The sequence below is a fragment of the Sander vitreus genome, chromosome 7 (assembly GCF_031162955.1).
Source record: "Sander vitreus isolate 19-12246 chromosome 7, sanVit1, whole genome shotgun sequence".
Taxonomy (NCBI): Eukaryota; Metazoa; Chordata; class Actinopteri; order Perciformes; family Percidae; genus Sander; species Sander vitreus.
Genome location: NC_135861.1, coordinates 27,732,281 through 27,752,706, shown reverse-complemented (window position 1 = coordinate 27,752,706; position 20,426 = coordinate 27,732,281). Strand labels below are relative to the sequence as shown.

General features: G+C 41.9%; 1 protein-coding gene across 4 annotated transcripts in view; it reads right to left on the bottom strand.

Annotated features, from left to right (window-relative positions):
* Positions 1-17,291, bottom strand: part of LOC144521280 (arf-GAP with coiled-coil, ANK repeat and PH domain-containing protein 3-like) — a 92,112-nt gene extending 74,821 nt beyond the window's left edge. For all 4 annotated transcript variants that reach the window (XM_078255775.1, XM_078255777.1, XM_078255776.1 and 1 more), the window contains exon 1: positions 17,054-17,291. In XM_078255775.1, coding sequence (XP_078111901.1) covers positions 17,054-17,100 — 47 coding nt within the window. In that variant the 5' untranslated portion in view covers positions 17,101-17,291. The remainder of the gene's footprint in view (positions 1-17,053) is intronic.
* Positions 17,292-20,426: the final 3,135 nt, after the last annotated feature.

Sequence of the window (20,426 nt, the reverse complement as noted above, 5' to 3'; positions counted from 1 at the left end):
TCTTTCCTGTCTGAAAGCTTGAGAGACGGTTGCTTGCAGAAACTGCTCACAAGAACAGCTTCCACATGAATAATGCCGATATCCCTTTCACTCTGAACAGGCTCGAAACATGAAGACTTCAAGCGCTGTTTTACATTTGATCCAAAAATGTAACTTGGGAGACGCAGCCCAAACAGCCGATGTCATGGTTTAGGTTAGCATGTGGAGCTGGTGCTTGTTCGTCCATCACGTGAACGTTGGCGTGTCAGTTCAACTGACAGAGATAACAACGGGAGAGGTGTCACTTCCTTCTGGGTTTCTCCCAGGTGTTTCCTCTGGTCTGAAGTCAGCAACACGCCCCCGACGTCACTCTCTGGCTCTCTTCCATTGACCTGCGACCCCTTCCCATTAGGTCATGGACCTGAATGTTCATGTGACTCCTGTGTCAACAAGCAGAGAGCTAACCGGACCCCGACACTATCAGCAAGGAAGCACAACAAGGTGACAAAGCCAGGGATGATACTGGGAAAACAAGGACACCAAAGCTAGAAGTTTTTGTTGCCCAACCTGGGATTGGGACCTTTAAATGCGGATAGAAGGTAAGAAAACACAGCCATTCTGTGACACTTGATGTGCAAAACATAATGGCAGAGAGTGCAGAGAAGTAAAGCATGGGATAGCTGCCTGCCGTCAGTTAACAACGCTGAAACATGGCACTGAAAAATTACTCTCTGGAGAACTACAGCTACAGCAGTTCTGCCAGACTCAAGAGTGAGAAGAGAAAAGAGCAGATTTATACAGTTTTGTGAGGAAAAAAATGAAGTCAAGTCACGGCTCATTGGTCCACTCACCCAAAACCACACTCCCCGGGGAGAACCGCAACAAAAAGCATCAACAACTGTGAGAAAACAATGAGAACTCATCTGATGTGATTAGAAAATGCAGACAAGGACCAAAGAATATGACCCACATCGAAGCTGCAACGAACCGGTATTTTCATTATCAATTAATCTGTTGATTCCTTTTTAATTAATCGATTAGAAGGTTTTGTCTTTAAAATTGGGTAAGTAATGAATAATGATGAAATTGTGCCAGCTGGCATTTTTGTTTGAGAATAGACCTTTTTCACGGCAGACATGTTGACATGTCATAGTAGGAAAAGCACAGGTGTATTCAAAACCATTAATGATGGCTGCATTCCACTTAGGAGAGGCCCTGGTATTGTGCATGCTGACTCACTGAAATAGCTCACTGGGACACTTTATGGAATCGAGCCATCGTTAAGGTTATCAATTTCAGCTGTGCTTTTCCTACTATGACGAGTCAAAATGTCTGCTGTGAAAAAGGTCCAGTGACTCAAACATTTATTCGATTATCAAATTAGTTGACGACAAATTTTCTGTAGATTGACTAACTGATTAATCGACTAATCATTTCAGCTCTATTTCAAATTCTTGTTAAATATATATAGCAATAAACTAGAGAAAAGTAGAGCTCACAAGTTTGAGTCCCACAATCCAAGAGTCTGCAGACAGTGAAAGCATTACTCTAAAAGCTGCAAATCTGAAGTCTAGGGCTGGGCAATAAATCCATATCGATATATGAAACTAGATTTTTTTTATATATATATATATATATATATATATCATTTTGGATGGTGACTATGACAAGTGTCTTTTCCTGGTTTTAAAGGCTGCATTACAGTAAAGTAAGGTACTTTTCTGAACTTACCAGACTGTTCTAGTTGTTCTATTATTTGTTCCCATTGTGTAAATATTTTGTGATGGCACCAATAGGCAACTCTGCAATATCGACATCGAGGTATTTGATCAAAATAATTGTGATACTATATTTTCTCCATATCGCCCAGCTCTCAGGGTATTTCCTGCATAGAGACATTTTTGGCGTCCCCCCAAAGAGGTTTTAGCAAGCCCCGAAGGACAATCACCTGCACCAAAATGGTAAAAACTGAGAATAAAAATAGCAATTCAAATCCTCTCTAAATGTGTTTAAGAGTTATTTATCAAGCACCAGTTGAACAAGCAGAACATACACTTAAATAGGAGAGTCAGGCTGTACCAGCTTCTCAAAATAACTAACTTAACTGGTGTTTATTTACTCAAGCATAATATACATTTTTGTTTAATGAATCGTTAGAAATAACAGGTAAATTCATATACATTTCTGTCAATACTGTACGCGGACCGATCATGCTTACTGCCGTGCGTATGCCCCCTGCTTGCATCTCCCAAAGCTGTAGTTACAAAACTCAGGACATGATTAGAGCTGAGTGGATTATTCAACAGTCCAAAAACCCCAAATATTCAATTACCTTTTATGTAAAGACATAAAAAGTAGCAAAATCTCCCATTTGAGAACTCCGAACCATGAAATGCTTTGATATGTTGCTTGAAAAATGACCTCATATGATTAATAGATTTTTAAAATGGTTGGCTATAAATACAGTATTTCTGAAGATCAACTATGTAATGATTCTTTGACCATTTGAGAAAACCAAAAGTATTCAATTTGCATTCATAGAAAACAGAAAACCTGAAAATCTTCTGAAAAATGTCCCCCACTAATTTAGCCTGGTTGACACCAGACCCTTCTCAGTTGTAACTGAGAGTGGGTCTGGGGAAGGTTCATTAACAGCCCATTTCCACCAACGGACGCCGCTCAAATGCCTCTGGGTGCAATTGGATAGTCCTTCAACCAATCAGACCAACGATCCGGGTGACGTAGCAGCGACAGCGGCATCAACGGGTTGCTGCGCTTCGGTGGCCGCCATGTTGAACGTAAACAAGAAGCTGCTCGCCGTCGCTGCGCTATCGTCATTGTGTAAAGCCCGCCTCAACGGTTGTGATTGGTGCCTCGATTTGGAAAAATTGGAAAAGGGCTTGAATGGGCTCTTGGCCAGACTGACTTGCAGAGAAAATCTCAAATTTGCCGGATGTTCGTCAAGGTTTTCCCAGGCTAGCAGGCTTAATTAAAAACCTGTAAACATTTTTTTTTTTAATTGGTAGAATAAAGAAATATCCAAGTAAATAATCTTCTCGTGCACAGCAGTGAGCTGTCATTTGGTTTTTATTAACACTTGAAGTTGTTTAAGGGTGCTAGAGGGGATTCATGTTGTGACTCAGGTCTGGGTGTGATAACGGGGAGAGTCAGCGAACCTCCTCGCACACATCGTCTCCCCGGGGTTTTGCCCTTTACTCTGAACCTGCTTTTAATACTGGAGCGGACTGACGCATTTCCTGGCCTGTCCCTAGACCCGGGTTCTGGCCCAGCCACGAGCAGAAGTCTGCCCCCGCACACAGAGGAAGGTAGGGAGGACGGAAGAAGGGGAAGAAAAGGGGAGAGTATGAGGCAGGGAGTGAGAGGGATGGAACAAATCAAAAACAGATGCTTTGTACACGTGGGATTCAGCATTTCAAAACGGAGCAGAGACGGAGCCGTTAGTGCTTGTGGAGCCCAATGATTTCTCCCTTTATCTCCTCTTCACTTCCAGTATTTGTGTTGGACGTACAGTCGTTTTTATATTCCCCAAGTGACGACAAACACACAGATGTATGGTTGAAACTGCCACTTTTATCCCATTTCCCAACCCATGGGGTGATAAACGTGTATAGCATGGGCCAATGTTGATACACCTGGAAACTACCCAGCCACTTTCCCCTCTGGAGACCCAGGCTGTCCAAGCAAGCAGCCTGGTCATCAGGGGAGACGTTTCACAGACGTGACACCAAACAGTTAAGTCGGTTAGTCATAACTTCTTCTCTTTCTATTTCTCCTGTGAAACACAGAATCAACTATGTGTTGGGCCTATCTTATTTATCGAGAGTGTAGTGGTAAGACCGAGTACAGGTCATTGCTGTCTGTGTGAGTCTGCTGATGAATGACGCACAGCCGCGACCAAAGAGCCGTGCCCAGCCACCGTCTCACTTAGAGGACACTTCATCTCACATGCTGCCTTTGTCTGGAGGGCCAATCTCCGACAGCACAGTCTGAAAAACACAGCTGAGAGATGGGCCACGAGTTACAGACGCCAGGAGCTGAGGAATTGTATATTAAATTGTATATTTTCCAATTAGTGTTCTATCTCGAATGTAAAACGTGGTCGGTGAAATACAATCCAGGCTGAACACGCTGCACCCCTAATGAGAAAACCTTATACAGATTAATCGGATTTTTAAAGCTTTGAACGTCTGTTGTGTTTGTTTCTAGGTCATGCGCTCGTGAGCGAGGACGCGTTTTAAACAATCCTGGCTCTCAGAGAAGTTGAAGTTAAACAGTTTTTGGAAATATGCTTATTCGCTTTCTGGCGGAGAGTTACATGAGAACACTGATACCACTCTCATGTCTGCCTCATGTATGTCATGTGTTTGTGCGGTTTGTGTTGATTTCACCAAAACAACAAAATGTATACGAGTAAGCTGTAAAGTTTTTGTGTTCTGCTCAGCCTCTGACTGACATAAAAACTCAGCAGAAACTGCAGTTGTTTATCTGTACGTATACGAAGTAGATTCATAAAGAACTTTGCATCTAAATTGAGTCTTTCCATTGACTTTGTATGCAATCGCACAGCTTCTAAAATTTGCTTCAAGGTCTGTCTGAGTTGTACACAGTACAGCTTACAGCCATCCGCCGGTTAGCTTAGCATAAATGGAAACGGAAGGAAAACAGCTAGCCTGGCTCTGTCCAATGGCAACACAAATCCACCAACAATCACATCAAAAAGCTCACTAAATTGCTCATTATAACTTGTTTGTTTCATTTGTACAAAAACTCAAGCGTTAAAATGACGGTAATCTGTTATGTGCTGGACTATTTCTTGGCTCTGAGACTCAAGGAAGTTATTGTGCCCGGCCAAAAATAGTCCAACAAACAAGCTGCATAGAAGAGCGATTCGTTTGTTTTTTTATACGACTTAAATAAACCAGATACAACATGTTAATTATTGAGCTTTAGCTTTATTTAGCTTTATTTAGCCCAACGGTGACAAAAACACCAACTGTGCCGGTTGGTGTTTTTGTCACCTTTGGGCGGTTTCCCCCCGTTTTCAGTCTTTATGCTAAGCTAAGCTAACCAGCTGTGGGCTGTGGCTTCATATTTATCGTACAGACATGAGTGTGGTACCAATCTTACTTAGTCTTACTCTCTGCAGGAAAGCGTATTTCCCAAAAATGTTGAACGTATGACACAAAATAGAACAAGACAGTCATGCTAGCAGCTCTGTGAATCTGTACTTCGGAGTGGATCAATCTTCTTATCCAACTCTCCACCGGAGAGCAAATTAGCGTATTTCATACTATTCATGATGTGAAAGCAACAACACATTCATTAGAGTAAAGAGGAAGAGAACAACTGCACTGCTGTCCTGCCATATTAGGCGAGCCCTTCACGCAGTACATCTGACGGCTCCACTTTACAGTATGGATAATCCACCAGGAACATTAGTGGGAGTATTTATATTAACTCAGAATCATAGCCCATCCCACATCACGGCAGCCCAGCTTGCAGTCACATTGAAGCTGAGGCTTAACTCCCTCCGTTCAGGGTCAGAAAGGGTAAAAGGTGCACAGATGATACTAATCGAAATGTGAGGATTCCTGTAACCTGTTGTTAGCTATGCTCTGATACACACATTTCCAACATTTCTCTCATGTTTCTAGATGTTTCTGCCTTTGACGAAACACATGATCAGGCCTGACTCTGGGGCAAATTGGAGCCCTTCTCTTATATGAAGCCAGGGGAAAGTGGAATTTTCTCCTCCAAACAGTATGAGACATCTGATAACTACCACCATACAGAATTGAGATCAGATGTTCGGTCTCCATTACCATAATCCAATCTGCTCGGGAAAACAAATGCCGAGTTGTGAGCGATTTTGTTCACCCGCACTGTGAAGTAAGACCAAAAGGCTTGGATTATCAGCGTTAAAAATCTGCTCAGTGTGTTCCAGTGTGTGTGTGTGTGTGTGTGTGTGTGTGTGTGTGTGTGTGTGTGTGTGATACTGCACTCACTGGCCCAGCTCTTGTTTTCTAAACTCCCCTGCCTCGCATTAGTCATTGCTGGTCTCATTCACCATGGTTTGTGTGATAGGAATACTAATGCACATTGACTACAACTCATCCGTCATTTAGGGCTCAGGATGTTGCCATAGTGCTGATTCAATGTCTGGGCCACAGCATGCGCAACACCGGATGGCTGATTAGAAAGAGAAGACGAGAGGAATTGAGCTATTGGCTGTTAGATTTCATCGCACTTAATAAACTGTTCACACATCTTGCCGGTTGCGCGCTGACTGACGGAGGTCTTTGTCACCGCTCAGGATGTCCGACAGAAGCAGATTACCAGCGTTCAGCATGCAGCACCCTGCTTTCCGTGGCTCTTTGTGTGAGCAGTGTGTGAAACGTCTTGCTATTCATCTAAATGAAATGAGAGGGACAGCCGGGGCTCATGTGGCGATTCCCCCCCCCCACCTCCTTCGGTACAAAAGACTCAGGGATGACATCATCTCTGCATCTCAAAGCATTTCACCAGGGATTAATCTGCATTTACACAAATCATCAATTCACTTCCTGCATATAGAAGCTATAAATAGACAGAATAATACCTTACTGTATCAAATTATTAAAATGTTCCCTGACCTCATGGGTTTTGCCATGTCTACAACCTACCATCCCTATCTCTCTTTTCATCCTACACACAACTATTTCTGTCACTTTTCATGTGAACAAACGAGTGCAACACTATGAATTTCTTCTAGGAGTCTGAAAATGTGCACCTTTATCCCCATATTTTAATGATATAGCGTCTCCCTCCTCTCTATGACGGCTGGCTTTTTTGTGTGGAGGTTTTGTGGTGGGACAACACGTCTTATGAACTAGCCACGACCCTGAACAAACACCTGGACCCATGAGCCAACTCTGGAGGCGCTGACAGCAAGCATGAGAAAATCAATGTAATAATATTAAACTTGCATGGTGATCTTGATGGACTTCAGGGTCCAAATTTACTGCTCAAACCCTACAAGAACTGCTTTGTTTGTACAAAAGAAACGTGTAAGACTGCGCACAAACAACGCCCAAACCCAGTGGCACGCCATGTTTTGTCATTAGGATCCACTTCTGCCAGACCTGCTACCTTATTACACGCCAAGCAAGAGAAACATAGGAGTGGTCTCAATCCACCTCCCTGCACTGCAAATGCAAAAGCTGTCTTTATCTCCTGAGGTCTAACCTATCGGTGACAAGGCTGTGACGAGGAAATCGTATTGCCCTGTGTATCATTAGATCTGTTTGCAGTCCTTCGCATCAGGATGACACCAAAGTGGACGTTAATCCTCCAGGTGTGACACCTAACCATACGGAGAGATGGAGCAGGGGAATGTGGGCCAATCCCTGATTAAAGAAGCACGGCCATCACACTACACACTGCTGCTTTAATCCCGGTCACTTTCATTACCTGGAGTTGTTAGCTCCAGGCAGACCCCCAGGGATGTGCGCCAGGCTTTATAATAGCAAATTTAACGTAGCGGGAAAACGGTGGAACTGCAACATCACTTGATGCCCTCTGGCCCAAAAAGACTTTTCATTGCTGAAAGAGACGTTTGTAAATCAGTGGATACATTTCTTTGAGCGTCACAACCCCCCGCAAAATGACTCGTCTCACTTTTAGAATTGGATCCATTCCGTCCGATAACATTTGGAAATTCTAGGAGAGCCGCACGATTAAATCATTTAATCCCCGTTCAAGTTAGCGGAGCGCTAAACGGGACGCAGCCGGCTCGGCCGGCAGAGGTCTGTAGTGCGCCTGCTCTATAGGCTGCACAGTGAGGAAGCAGCTCAGAGTCTTATCTAGAGGTAGTTTTTGGCTCCATGAAGGCTTCATTTGCCCCTGAGCAACTCCCATAGGAATGAACGGGGCTCCGCCTCGAACACTCTACCCAGGTCTTATAATGCATCCACGGCTCCAGGGCATCAAGCTCACTGACGCGCTTAACAAGATGGTGGAAATGCCACGGGCCAGCGCCACTGAGCTTTTCTCACTCATTAAATCAAGTGCGCGGATGAAAAATTAAAATAGCAGAATAAACTCGCAAGGGTGGGGGGAGATGGTAGCAGAGTTCAATGCGTCTAATGCGGAAATCGCAAGCAGAGGTCATAAAGTTAAAGCCAAACCGGACACAGGATTTATAAGTAAGTACCTTAAATATGCAACGGAACACTCGTCTATGAATGATTAAGATATCAGCTGCAGATGGACGATGTGACGGAGAGCAGCTGGATACCCCCCCCCAACCCCACCCTTAACTGGCCAAAGTCACAGTGTTGTTGGGAGAGGAGCACTCTTGGCTGAACAGAAGGGCCACTGACACAGATTCAAGATGGAAGGAGGTCAGTCTGAAATAGAGCAGAAGCAACAAGGCTTCGGCTTGCAGTCAGTAGAAAACCCCTTGCAGCTCCATGCAGCTGGAGACGCAGATCTTCCAGAAACACCCTCCAACCTCCCAAAAGTCACACTGATGAACCGATATGAACCAGATGCTTGGAATTCAACACGACTCCGAGCATTGAAGGGTTCAGTTCAGATGTTCTTGGTACCGTTATGAATTTAACACACATGGTAGTTGTGTGTGATTCTTCATACCCGAGCCGGAAAGACTCCAATATGAAATCAGGGAACCTCCTTCGTAATAAGTTCCTTTCAGTAAACGTGTATTTAAATATTGATTCATGAAGCTATAATGTTATCTCGCTATGAATTCCTTTCCCACGGAGAAGGAAACATGAAAATATGAAAAAGAATCCAGAGGCAGAATGATTCGGATACTTTCCGGTTCACTCACCAATGCACAGTATGCAAAGGGGAGCTCAGATGCAACTCAAAAGCAGTTGGATGACGATAACGCAACTAAACGAGCTGAGCGATAAGTCAGTGTGACTTTCGGTGGAATCACATTTATGACAATATGAAAGTGTAGTGTTATTGTTTTACATAAATCTGTTCTTTACATAATTGATTCCAAGGTCATTTTTCAGAGCTTTTAGACCTTCGTCCATGAGCAGAACATTAGTCTCATCATCTCTACTTCTGACAATCAATTCAATCTTCAATTTAAGGGTTTAGTTTTTTTACTATTTCCTCACATTTTATAGGCCAAACGGTTAATCGAGAAAACAACCAGCAGTTCAATCGATAGTAACAAAAAATCTTTAGTTGCAACTATAGTGTTGTAATCTATTGACGTTGGGCGGAATCATCAATAACGTGGTATTGCTTTTAGGGCTGCGTCTAACGACTCATTTCAAAAGTCGATTAATCTGCAGATTATTTTCTCGACTTCTCGATTAACCGTTTTGTCTAGGCTATATAATGTAAATGGGGGTTTTTTTGTTTTTTTTAAACAGCAAAATTTCAAAGATTCTTCTTTTTTTTTTTCCCCAATCTACAGTCCAAAACGTTTATCAGTGTTTTAAGCCCCCAACGTCTCCAGATGTTGGGGGATTAAAACGGTCAACAGTCAACGGTCGCAGAGCTGCCTGGAAGGAGACGTTGGGGGCTAAAAAACACCATCGAGCGTCCAAAGCCCATAGGTATTCGGTTAACAATGATGAATATTAAAAGCAGAAAATGTTCCCAATTTTAGAAGCTGGAACCAGGTCATGTTTGGCATCTTTTGCTTGGAATATCACTGACATTTTTTTTTTTTTTTTAATCAATTATCTGGTTGTTTCAGTTATACAAACTCGTAATTAGCCTAAAAACAATCTTTGGTTTTATACTTGTGAAGCTTTTTTTTCCAGATGTAATACATAAAAGTGGATTCCGGTTCCATGCACTTTATATCAATATCACCGTATACATGATGTTGCATGCATTTACTATATTCTACTGTATCAATATCAGAAAAACTGCATTTTGTTGTCTCAGTACCTGTACTTTGTGTGACAAAGTAAAACAATAAAGTTGAATCAAATATAATTTAAACACTTATTCTGATAATGTGGTAGTATTTTCAGCCATATTACCAAACTTGTGTTTTTGCTGTACACACAGTATTTAATGACTGCAGAACTTAACTTAATTTCTTCTTTTATTTTTTTTTACTTAAATCCCCACTAAATGTGCGTAGTTAATACATCTCTTACAAAAGCGAGACAGATGCTCTGCATTCCTTCATACCAGGCGTCTCCGGGAATTTGACATACACCCCCGCTCCCCCCTCACCCTGTCATATGACTTTGTGTCACAAATCCATCCATCCAGTCATTCTCTCACGGACGCTGGAGATGCTGGAGCAGTGAGCGCCACAGGTCACTGGCCTTGGATTCCAGTCTGTCGGGGCTCTCTGCTCTGTGACTCAATGACAAACACCATCACCGCGAAGACGGCCTCGCCTCAGTCCTCAACCAACCCCCCCCCTCCCACACTCAGCTGTTCACATGGAAAGGGAGGAAGGATCATCTGGGCTGTCTGCCCCGGGCCATTCATACACAGAGAAAAGAGTCTCTCAGCGGAACCAAGAAGATCTCTGGACAATAGTTATATTCTGTTCCGACACATGAACGGACCAGCAAGGAGGACGCTTGTGTTGTCTTCGGGGCAAATTTGACCCGTTTTAAAAAAAAATAATAATTCTACATCAGAAATATGGGTTTCTTTTTAACTACCTAATTTTAATTACCCAAAAATTACATGGATGATTCCATACATCGCGCTTCGCAAGTACAACAAAAGATAGGATCTCTGCTTCCATTGAATTTTGGGTGTTTTATAAAAAAAAAAAGAATGTTTAAAAACCAGACTGAACGTTGACATATACCCTTCTGTAATTATCCTTCCTTTAATATGAGTCTAAATAATTCCTAATTTCGGTATTAGGTATTATTTCCTATAAATGAGGTTTATTGACCATGAATTCCAAAAAATGTGTGTAACCCTGGTAATAAGTTGGTGTTAGTGGTGTGAACCAAAAACATTAAAAAGAGAGACGAAAGTGTCGATATAAGAGACGAAAAGCGTTAGCCTAGACCGGCGGGGGAAGGTGTGTAGCCACAATCACGGAACACAGCCTCCCTATCTCTCCTTCTCTGAAGCTCTTAGTTATGCGGTTATAGTTCTAGACTACCAGGGTACCTCCTTGGACACACTGAGCTTCTCTCTCCTCTCTCTCCTCTCTTTCCGTCTGTGTGTATTCGTGTCACAGAAATGCTTGTTACTAACATAGCTCCGGGGAGCTTATTCTCCGGAGTCCTTATGTTCTTTTTCCGCCCAGCATCATCATCTTGGATCATGACGGCACCTACATCATGGTGGCAGCTGTCGCCGTGGTCCTGCCCTACGCCCTGCTGTGCCCTATTACACCCTGCTACGCACTGCAATGCCCGGCTTCGACTTGCTATGTCCGGCCAACGCCCTGCCACGCCCTGCTGTGCTCTACGACACCTTAAACTATTATAACTATTACAATATCTTTATTGTGACTATTATTGCCATTGTTCATCACACCCCCAACCGGCACCGTCAGACACCGCCTACCAAGAGCCTGGGTCTGTCCCAGGTTTCTTCCTAAAAGGGAGTTTTTCCTCGCCACTGTCGTACTTACGCATTCATGCATGCTCTTGGGGGAAATCACTGGAATTGTTGGGTCCTTGTAAATTATAGAGTGTGGTCTAGACCGACTCTATCTGTAAAGTGTCCTGAGATAATTCCTGTTGTGATTTGACACTATAAATAAAACTGAATTGAATACGTCGGAAAAAAACGAGGATTTTCAGGACGACAACTACATGGTCGAATGGAAGACAACACAAGGGTTAGCACAAGCGCGTTAACGAAATGTCCTCTCAAGTTCCGCAGAAATACTCGAGGTTCATTCATGGTGGTTCAGCGGACGTAATCACGAAACATTCTAGGGCTGTGCAATTCACTGAATTTTGATTTCTGCTCCTAACAATCACAAAAACAATGCAATCGAGATTATTTTGCACATTACGTTTCGCAAGTAAACTCTTATTTCGTCTCGCGTTCTGAAGGGGAATTCACAAAGTTCAACCGGGGGGGGGGGCGCCTGGGTAGCTCACCTTGGAGAGCGCGCTCCCACATATAGAGGTGTGATCCTCGACGCAGCGGCCGCGTGTTCGACTCCGACGACCCTTTGCTGCATGTCGTTCCCTCTCTCTCTCCCCTTTCATGTCTTCAGCTGTCCTATACAAATAAAGGCCTAAAATGCCCAAAAAGTAATCTTTTTTTTTTTAAAGTTCAACCGGGAAAAGTAGCACGTGAACTTTTCACAGTTCAAGGTGTTTTCACTGTTGATTTGTTGAACTGCTTCACAGTTTTTAACTTCAATAAATGCAACATCTTTCCAAAAGTCAGTAATGGTGTAAATAATCGTAATTCCGGGCGCCAAGATAGCTCAGTTAGTAGAGTGGGCGCTCTACCAACTTTTTTCCATAATCAAGCAGCCCTAATATGAACTACGACAGGAGATACTGGTTGCTATGCCTCATATTTATCCTCCAGCAGTACGCTGGTGCGACCTCAAATTAACATGTCGGTGGAGAGAAAACAGCTCAAACGTTGCGTGCTGCCACTGTTGTGCCGGAGCAAACACAAGCACCGCAAGTTCCTGCGGCCGTGTAACAATCACAGACCACTTTCTTAAAAACAGATGTGGAGCATCACTGGTTGCAATCTCACATCTGTGCGAGTCTGAGTATCCATAGAGACTAAACACAGAATACATCGAGTTTGTTCAAGAGATCTCCGGGCCCATTATTCATCGTGTTGTTGTTGCTGGGAAGTGCTTGAACTGCACATTTGAAGGAGAGGTTAACCTCATTACTAGCTTTCTGTTCTCCGTTTTGGTCAGAATACTTGGTGATCAATTGCTGAATAATTCAAGCTTGAGCACAAAAAAGTAGAGAAGGCCGGGACACGTGAGAGATAATTGTAAAATCACGCAGGAATTGATTTTCTGTATGATTTTACACGTGTGAGAAGCAGCGTGTCATGCCAATCCTCACAGTGAAAACGCCTCGATTTCCCTGTACTCTGGGCCTGCTGCTTCCTTACAGTCATCCACCTCCAGGGTTGTTACGTAACACAACATAGCGCTGCTTTTAGCTCCACAAAGGAAACTATTTGAATGCTCTCTGGAAAACACAGTTACAGGCTTCAGTGGCTACAAGAACACGCGTTTACTTTCTCACTTACAGCGTCTCTTCTAGTCATTTAAACATCCTGGGCCGCAGATTAAAAGACTCTGGAGGAAAAGTGCACAACACACTGAACATGGAGCATAAAGGAGCATCACTCAAGCCAGCAGCAGTGGAAGAAGTATTCAAACCCTTTACTTAAGAAATTAACTAATACCACACTGTAAAAAAAAAAATAATACTCTGCTACAAGTAAAGGCCCTGCATTGGAAATGCTACATGAGTAAAAGTATGCAAGTATCATCAGGGAAATGTACTTAAAGCACTAAAAGTACTGATGCAGAAAAACCCTCCCATTTTAGAAACTGGAAACGATCCAAACAGTTCTGTCAATCAGCTAAGTGTTTAATGGTCTAGTCATTTCAGCTGGACTTGTAGGCCGTTATATTGTGGGCTTATTTTATGATAAAACATCGTATTTTATAAACATGTGTTTTGTGTGCAAAAGTAAAGTAAAGTAACTACAAGCTAAAGCTTTCAGATGAATGTAGTAGTGTAAAAAGTACAATATTTCTCTCTGAAATGTAGCGGAGTAGAAGTAGAAAGGGGAATGCAAAGAAAAGACTCAAGTAAAGTACAAGTACCTCACATTTGTACTCAAGTACAGTACTTAAGTAACTTACTCACCACAGTTATAACAATAACTTAGTTACATTCCGCCACTGCAAGCCAGTGAGAACGATCTGTACAGTACATATGAGGAGGAGGAGGAGGCATATGTTTTCATTCCACATGCACAGCTCCAGTCAGATAAGAGATAGACTTTATCGACCCGTTCGCGGAGAGAGAAAAGAAACAGTGAGGCGTCTCGAGCCGTAAATAATGAGGTAGGTGACTCTTTAGCATGCAGTTTGGAGCCTCGCTGCTTAGCATATGAAACAAGAAAGGAGAAGGCTAGTGCAAATACCCTTCACTCAGCGCTTCCTGAGATGTTTCTTTCTCCGGGCCCAGATGGCCGTCATTAAGGTGCTGCTGCCAAGTCTGGAAGTCTTTGATTTATTTGGGAGCAGAGATTTGATCTCCAGGAGCGCGCACACACACACACACACACACACACACACACACACACACACACACAGCAGTGTTGGGAAGTAGATTTACTCAAATACTGTATCATTTTTGGGTACTTACTCTATTTCAATGCTATTTTATACTTCTACTCCACCACATTGCAGAAGCAAACATTGTACTTTTGACTTCACTACATTTACTTGACAGCTGTAGTTACTTTTCAGATTAAGATTTAACACACGAGACATGATAGGGATTAAACCAGGCTTGTGATCTCATTCAATAAAGCAGTGTCTAGTTGGGGCTCCTTGTCACATCTCAGATGTCTGTGAGTTCAGACTGATCTCAATAAGTGGCGTATGTATGACACGCCAATTTGTATGCCATTTTGGCGTGTTATCAAGACGCATAATCGCTTTTTAGCGTGTTTATTAACGCCGTTTGGCCAAAACTGACTTACGCTACCTTGCGATTGTGGGTCAACTGACGCCGTAGCGAGTAGTATGAAAGGACGAAAATCTGCGTAGGGAGGTTGGTTGGTTGGGGTGGTGGATGGGTCAAACAACACAGGACTTTCACCCAGGAAACTGGGGATCGTGTCCCGCGTGTCACATTTCCTAAACCCAACAATCGCTTTCTTCTTTTCCTAAACCCAACCGTCCGAAAAGCGATTATGTCTGTGTCTTGATAACACGCCAAAATAGCATACGAATTGGCGTGTCATATATACACCACTTATTGAGATCAGTCTGCAACCCGTCCGCTGTATACGGCGTAGAGATACACGCGGATAGCTGCTCAAAATGCAACGTGCTGTATATGGCGTAGACATACATGCGGATAGCTCAAAATGCGTACAGATAACACGCCACTTGGCTTTAGAAAGTGGCGTCCTTCCCCAATGATCATTACACTCATTTAGGCCAGATATCCGTTGCCTTGGGCTTCCTTTGTGTTGGCATTCTAAACTCTGGTGGATTTCTGAGGACTATGGTTAACTGCTCCTCAGATCTCTGCAGGGTAAATCCAGACAGCTAGCTAGACTATCTGTCCAATCTGAGTTTTCTGTTGCACGACTAAAAACAACTTTTGAACGTACACACGTTCCACCAAAACAAGTTCCTTCCCGAGGCTATTTTGCAGCGGCACCGTTGCTCCGTCCGGGGCTTAGCACCGCCCAAGACGATTGTGATTGGTTTAAAGAAATGCCAATAAACCAGAGCACATTTTCCTCCCATCCCCGAATGCTGTGTGGACTAGCCAGACCCTCCTCCAACGCGCTTTGGAGGAGGGTCTGGACCCCTCCGAGAAAGATTACACAGACACCTATAAAAATGTCCAAATCTTAAGCGATAATCAATCAAAAACTAACTATTTACACACACAGAAGCAGCATTTTTTTGAGATATGTGGGCTACATTTAAAGTGATTTGGTAGTGATTATATACCAATTTGTTTTGGTGTCTTCTTCATTGAAAGTCAACAGTTTGTATGCCAATGGAAATGACTGAAAATATGAATAAATGTATGATCTACAGACATATTTTTTTAGATACTGTGACGCCAGCACTTTCAACTGGTTTTCTTAGCTTGTGATATATAAATAAAGTGTGTTTGTGGTTTATGTTCAATACTATAAATGGAACATGCTGACTGTTTTCAGTACTTTTATTTAGGTGAAATGTTGAATGCAGGTCTTAAACTCGTAATGGAGTATGTTTACATTGTTGTATTGGTACTTTAACTTAGAAATTTGCCCTGTGAGAGGCTCTTGCCTCATTGGGAGCAGAGGATCAGCTTTAAATGTGGGTGTAGGAAATTCCTGCCTTATTTATGTAACCTTTGGTGCACGGCGGTCAGGTCAGGGGCTTTGGTGCAGGCTGTGTGGGGAAACCTTCAGTTTCCTCTGATCCAATCATTAGTGAGTGACACCGTTTCAACTATAGGGCTGATATAGCCTACATCTTTCATTTTAAAGCACAAAATCCCAAACAATCATTAATTCCAGCTTTTAAATATTGGAGCGTTGCTGCTTTTCTCTGTCTAATGTGAAAGTAAACTGAATATTTGGTTGTTTTAGACTGCAAGTCAGACCAAAACAGGACATTTGAATACATTGCCTTGAGCTATATGAAATTGTGGGGTGAATGTTTCACTTTTTTATGACATTTATAGACCAGACAATTAATCGCAAATGAAAGAAAAAAAAACATTAGTTGCAGCTCCAGGGCATCCTTTGGGCAGGAGCTCATTCATAAGGGAAACTGGTACAGTATATATCCATTCTTCACCTTTATTTATTCTGGATTAGGACTATGGGTTTCTGTGTTACAGTGATCTCCCGAACACCATCTTAATTGTCAAATGGATGCTGATAAATGAAAATAAAAAAAGTAAAATAAAAAAGGTGGCAGCACCAGAGGGAAAGCAATGAAACAATCCGACCAACAGATAGCCTACGACTTTGAGGTCCTACTCAGCCCATATGTGACAACTCATATGGCTGCGTTGCTCATCCTCATGCCTACTGTAACAAATGACTGACACGGAGGCTGTGAAATGACTCACAAATCGCACTGATGCTAAAACTGTAATTGTAATCCAGACACCATTTATCGGATCAAGGCATATTGAAATCCCACTGAGACTAAGTCAAACATGCAACATCACAGAGAAAGACGCAAGGAAAAGGTGGCACTTGATCTTCAGGGGAAAATAATGTGAATAACCCCCCAATAAATAGCCTAGCAGAAAACCAGTCTCGTGTGGGAAAGTGTGGCGTTCAACAGTTCAAACGAGCAAATTAGCATTGTGAGTGAGTTTCATGTTCTTACCTAAAGCGGGGTGAATCTTTAATACATTCTTCAAAGTCCACCGTCATCTTGGGCTGGAGAGAGTGACGTTTAAACGCGGTTAGAATACAGAGGTCATGTCTTGGCTGGGTCAAGAGTAATAATTATGTTGAGTATCCGATACAGCGACCCGTTCCTTTCAGCCGTCTCGTGCTCCTTGCAGCAGCGGTTCAGTCACTCAGTCCAGTCCCGCTCTGACGATCTGGAGCTGCCTCACAGTACTGGAGCCTGTGCTGCGTTCAAGTACTCCTGCTAAACTCGGATTTCTAAGAGACCAAGTCCGACGTACGACTTGCAGCCTGGTGGAACATGATTTATTCTGCTTCTTTTAGCGGGAAAAAAAAGTACCATCTACTCCAGTGCTGTACTCAAGTTCAGTTTGAGGTAGTTGTATAGTATTTTACACTTTAATTTTATTTATTTTTTTACACAACACTACATTTCAGAGGAACATGGTGGTGGAAGACGTACTCAGATAATGTACTTAGGTAAATATAGCAATATCAATGTAAATACTTTCAAGCATTCAAAGTTTTACTTACGTAAATGGACAAACGTATAAGTGTATATAAGTACCTAAAGAAAAATACTCACAATAATATGTTATATTATTGGACTATAATTATTTATACATTCATGTGTACATCACTTTAATGTTGCAGCTGGAAAGGATGAGGCTAATTTTGATTCCTTTATAAAGTGCTGGGCAGCATTTTATCTTATTTTATTTGTTGATTATATTTTCTATTATTAATGTGAATAGTAACCAAAGCTAATAAATATAGTGGAGTAGAAGTAACAAGTAATAAAAAATTGAACAACTTAAGTAAAGTACAAGCAGGCCAACTTCAAAATTGTACAGTACTCGAATAAATGTTACCACTATGAACAGCTGTAGTTACTAGTTTCTTTGCAGATTAAGATTTTAAAAACCTAAAATGAGAATATAAAATGCAATGCAGTGTCAACAGTAAATCAAACCTACAGTCTATAAAGGCAGTCAAATGAGCTCGACAGCAGCCAGCTACATTAAAAGGCTGCTTATAGGTTTATATATACAGTATGTAGGCTTACGCAGACGGCATTTTTTTTTAAATGCCACAAAGAAATACTCAAGTGACACATAGAAACCCTACATTCCAAATTGTAGGCTACATATGTAAAAGTACTGTTTAACAGCAAAAATGTACTTTAAGAATCAGAAGTAAAAGTAGGTCTACACATTAATTTCCAAATTCCCACATTTAACAGCTGCACAGTGTTGTTTTGCACACAACTAGTAACAAACCTTAACGTGTCCGATAGCACCTGAATGCAACACGGGCGCAATCTCCGCATGAGAATGAGTAGAAGGCTGACGTCACGTTCCATCTCATTTGAATGAATACAACGTGTGCAATAATCTCATATAGACCTTTTCAATGGAATTCCATTGCTAGGCAACAGCCTGGCCCCTTGTTAACGTCCTGTCAGTTGATGACATTTACATACACTGCAACAGGAACTCAACTTGGCTCCATTTAGAATGTTTATGTTTACATCTGTGAAAAGGTCCATGAAAGAAATTTCCTCCTGAGATAAAGTCACTTTTTATTGTTTTCTATCAAAACAGCAAAAACAAAACATTTAAGTTTCAACTACAGGTAAAAATATGTTAGTTCCACTCTCATTCTGTTATTCTTTGCATTTTAAGTGTGCCTACATATTTTACATGTAGTGACCGAAACTTAAATGTTTCATTTTTTTTTACCGTTTACTGTTATTTTGTCTCTTCATTTACTGTGATAATAACCGCCGTCAGAACTGGAAAAGGATTTACTGACAAGTAACTAACAAGTTACAAGGAATTTGTCTTGGTGGTCAGTGCATACATAAACAAACATATTGAACATTAATATGAAATAAACCATAAATACAGAAACAAACATATATATAAATTGCTGTTTAACATAGAAAGAAAAATGAAGAGACCAAATGATTCTTCATTTTTCAGCTACATACTCATCAGAGTGTGATGAAGATATTTTCGTCCTCTCTTTAGTTAACTCAAGCGATGAATAAGCAAACACCCACGATGGCTTCACTTTGGTTCAGAGATGCTCGCTCCCAACAGTCACATTCATCCCTCTCATCTTTTTCACACCTCTGATACAGTACAGTATGGTTTTCCGTGTCAGATCGTCATGTTTTACTGCTGTGCAAGCTGTGAAAACTATTTAATGTCATAAACCTGACTCGGTAAAACTAATTGCTTGATTTCTAAACCCTTTAAAGAAACCTTTAACACCTCTTAGGGTTGCTATGTCTATCTTCTTTCCCACGCTGCTGTTAAATGAAGGCATCTTAAGTGCATCCATTTCCCCAGCAAGGCTATTATTAATTCACAGGAAATGGGAAAGTTCGGAGAAAGAGCGCCTGCTTGGGATTTCACAGAGCAGGTTTCCATAGAACGCCATTGTTCCTTCCGATCCGGCCTTTAAAAATCCAGTACTTTGATTTATTGCTATATAGGCATACTTGCAAACTGACATTCCCATCAGCCTCAGCTGTACTATTTTTCTTTTTTGCAAATAAGCAAATGTTAGCATGCTAATACACTTAATTAAGAAGATGAACATGGTACACATTAGGGGGGACCGGGGCTGGATGGAACAGTACAACTTTTATACAATGTACCTCCATTTCTTTACTACAAATTCCTATTAACAATATAGACTACTTAATAAACACTGCTGCAATGTTTCTGATTAAAGTACATCTTTAAGTCTAACAAATAACTAATTCTTGCATTACAGATTTGGTTACTTTCAGACAGAGCCAGGCAAGCTGTTTCCCCATTTCCAGTCTTTATGCTAAGCTAAGCAAACCTACAGTTGTTGCTTTATTTTCAACGCACAGATATGATAAGTGTGGTATCAACTTACTCAATGAAATTTCAGCAAGAAAGCACATAAGTGTATTTTCTAAAATGTTGTGTTATTCCTTTAGGATTTGTTTTTTTTTTGGGGGCAGATTTTTCAGTCACGTGATGAATGGAATTGGGTGCTTGACAGTGGAGCTATCATATCAGTAAGGGACTGTTCACCTCTTGCTGCTTCTGTTTCCTGTGGGGAAGGAGCAGGGGTAAGACTCTTCTGCCTTTGTGCAGGAAAAGTGAGTGGAAGGGAGCTGTCGACTCCCATTTGTGCTCCCATCGGAGGCCCTCTCATGGCGGACACAAGCACTGCTGCAGCGTGGAATCACTGGGAGAGATGTGTGGGTCTCTGGGAGGGTGACCTACTTTTGCTCCCCCTCTTTGGTCTGCTGGAGAGAGCTGCAAGTTGCACTGCTGAGCACATAGCTTGTAACGTTATCC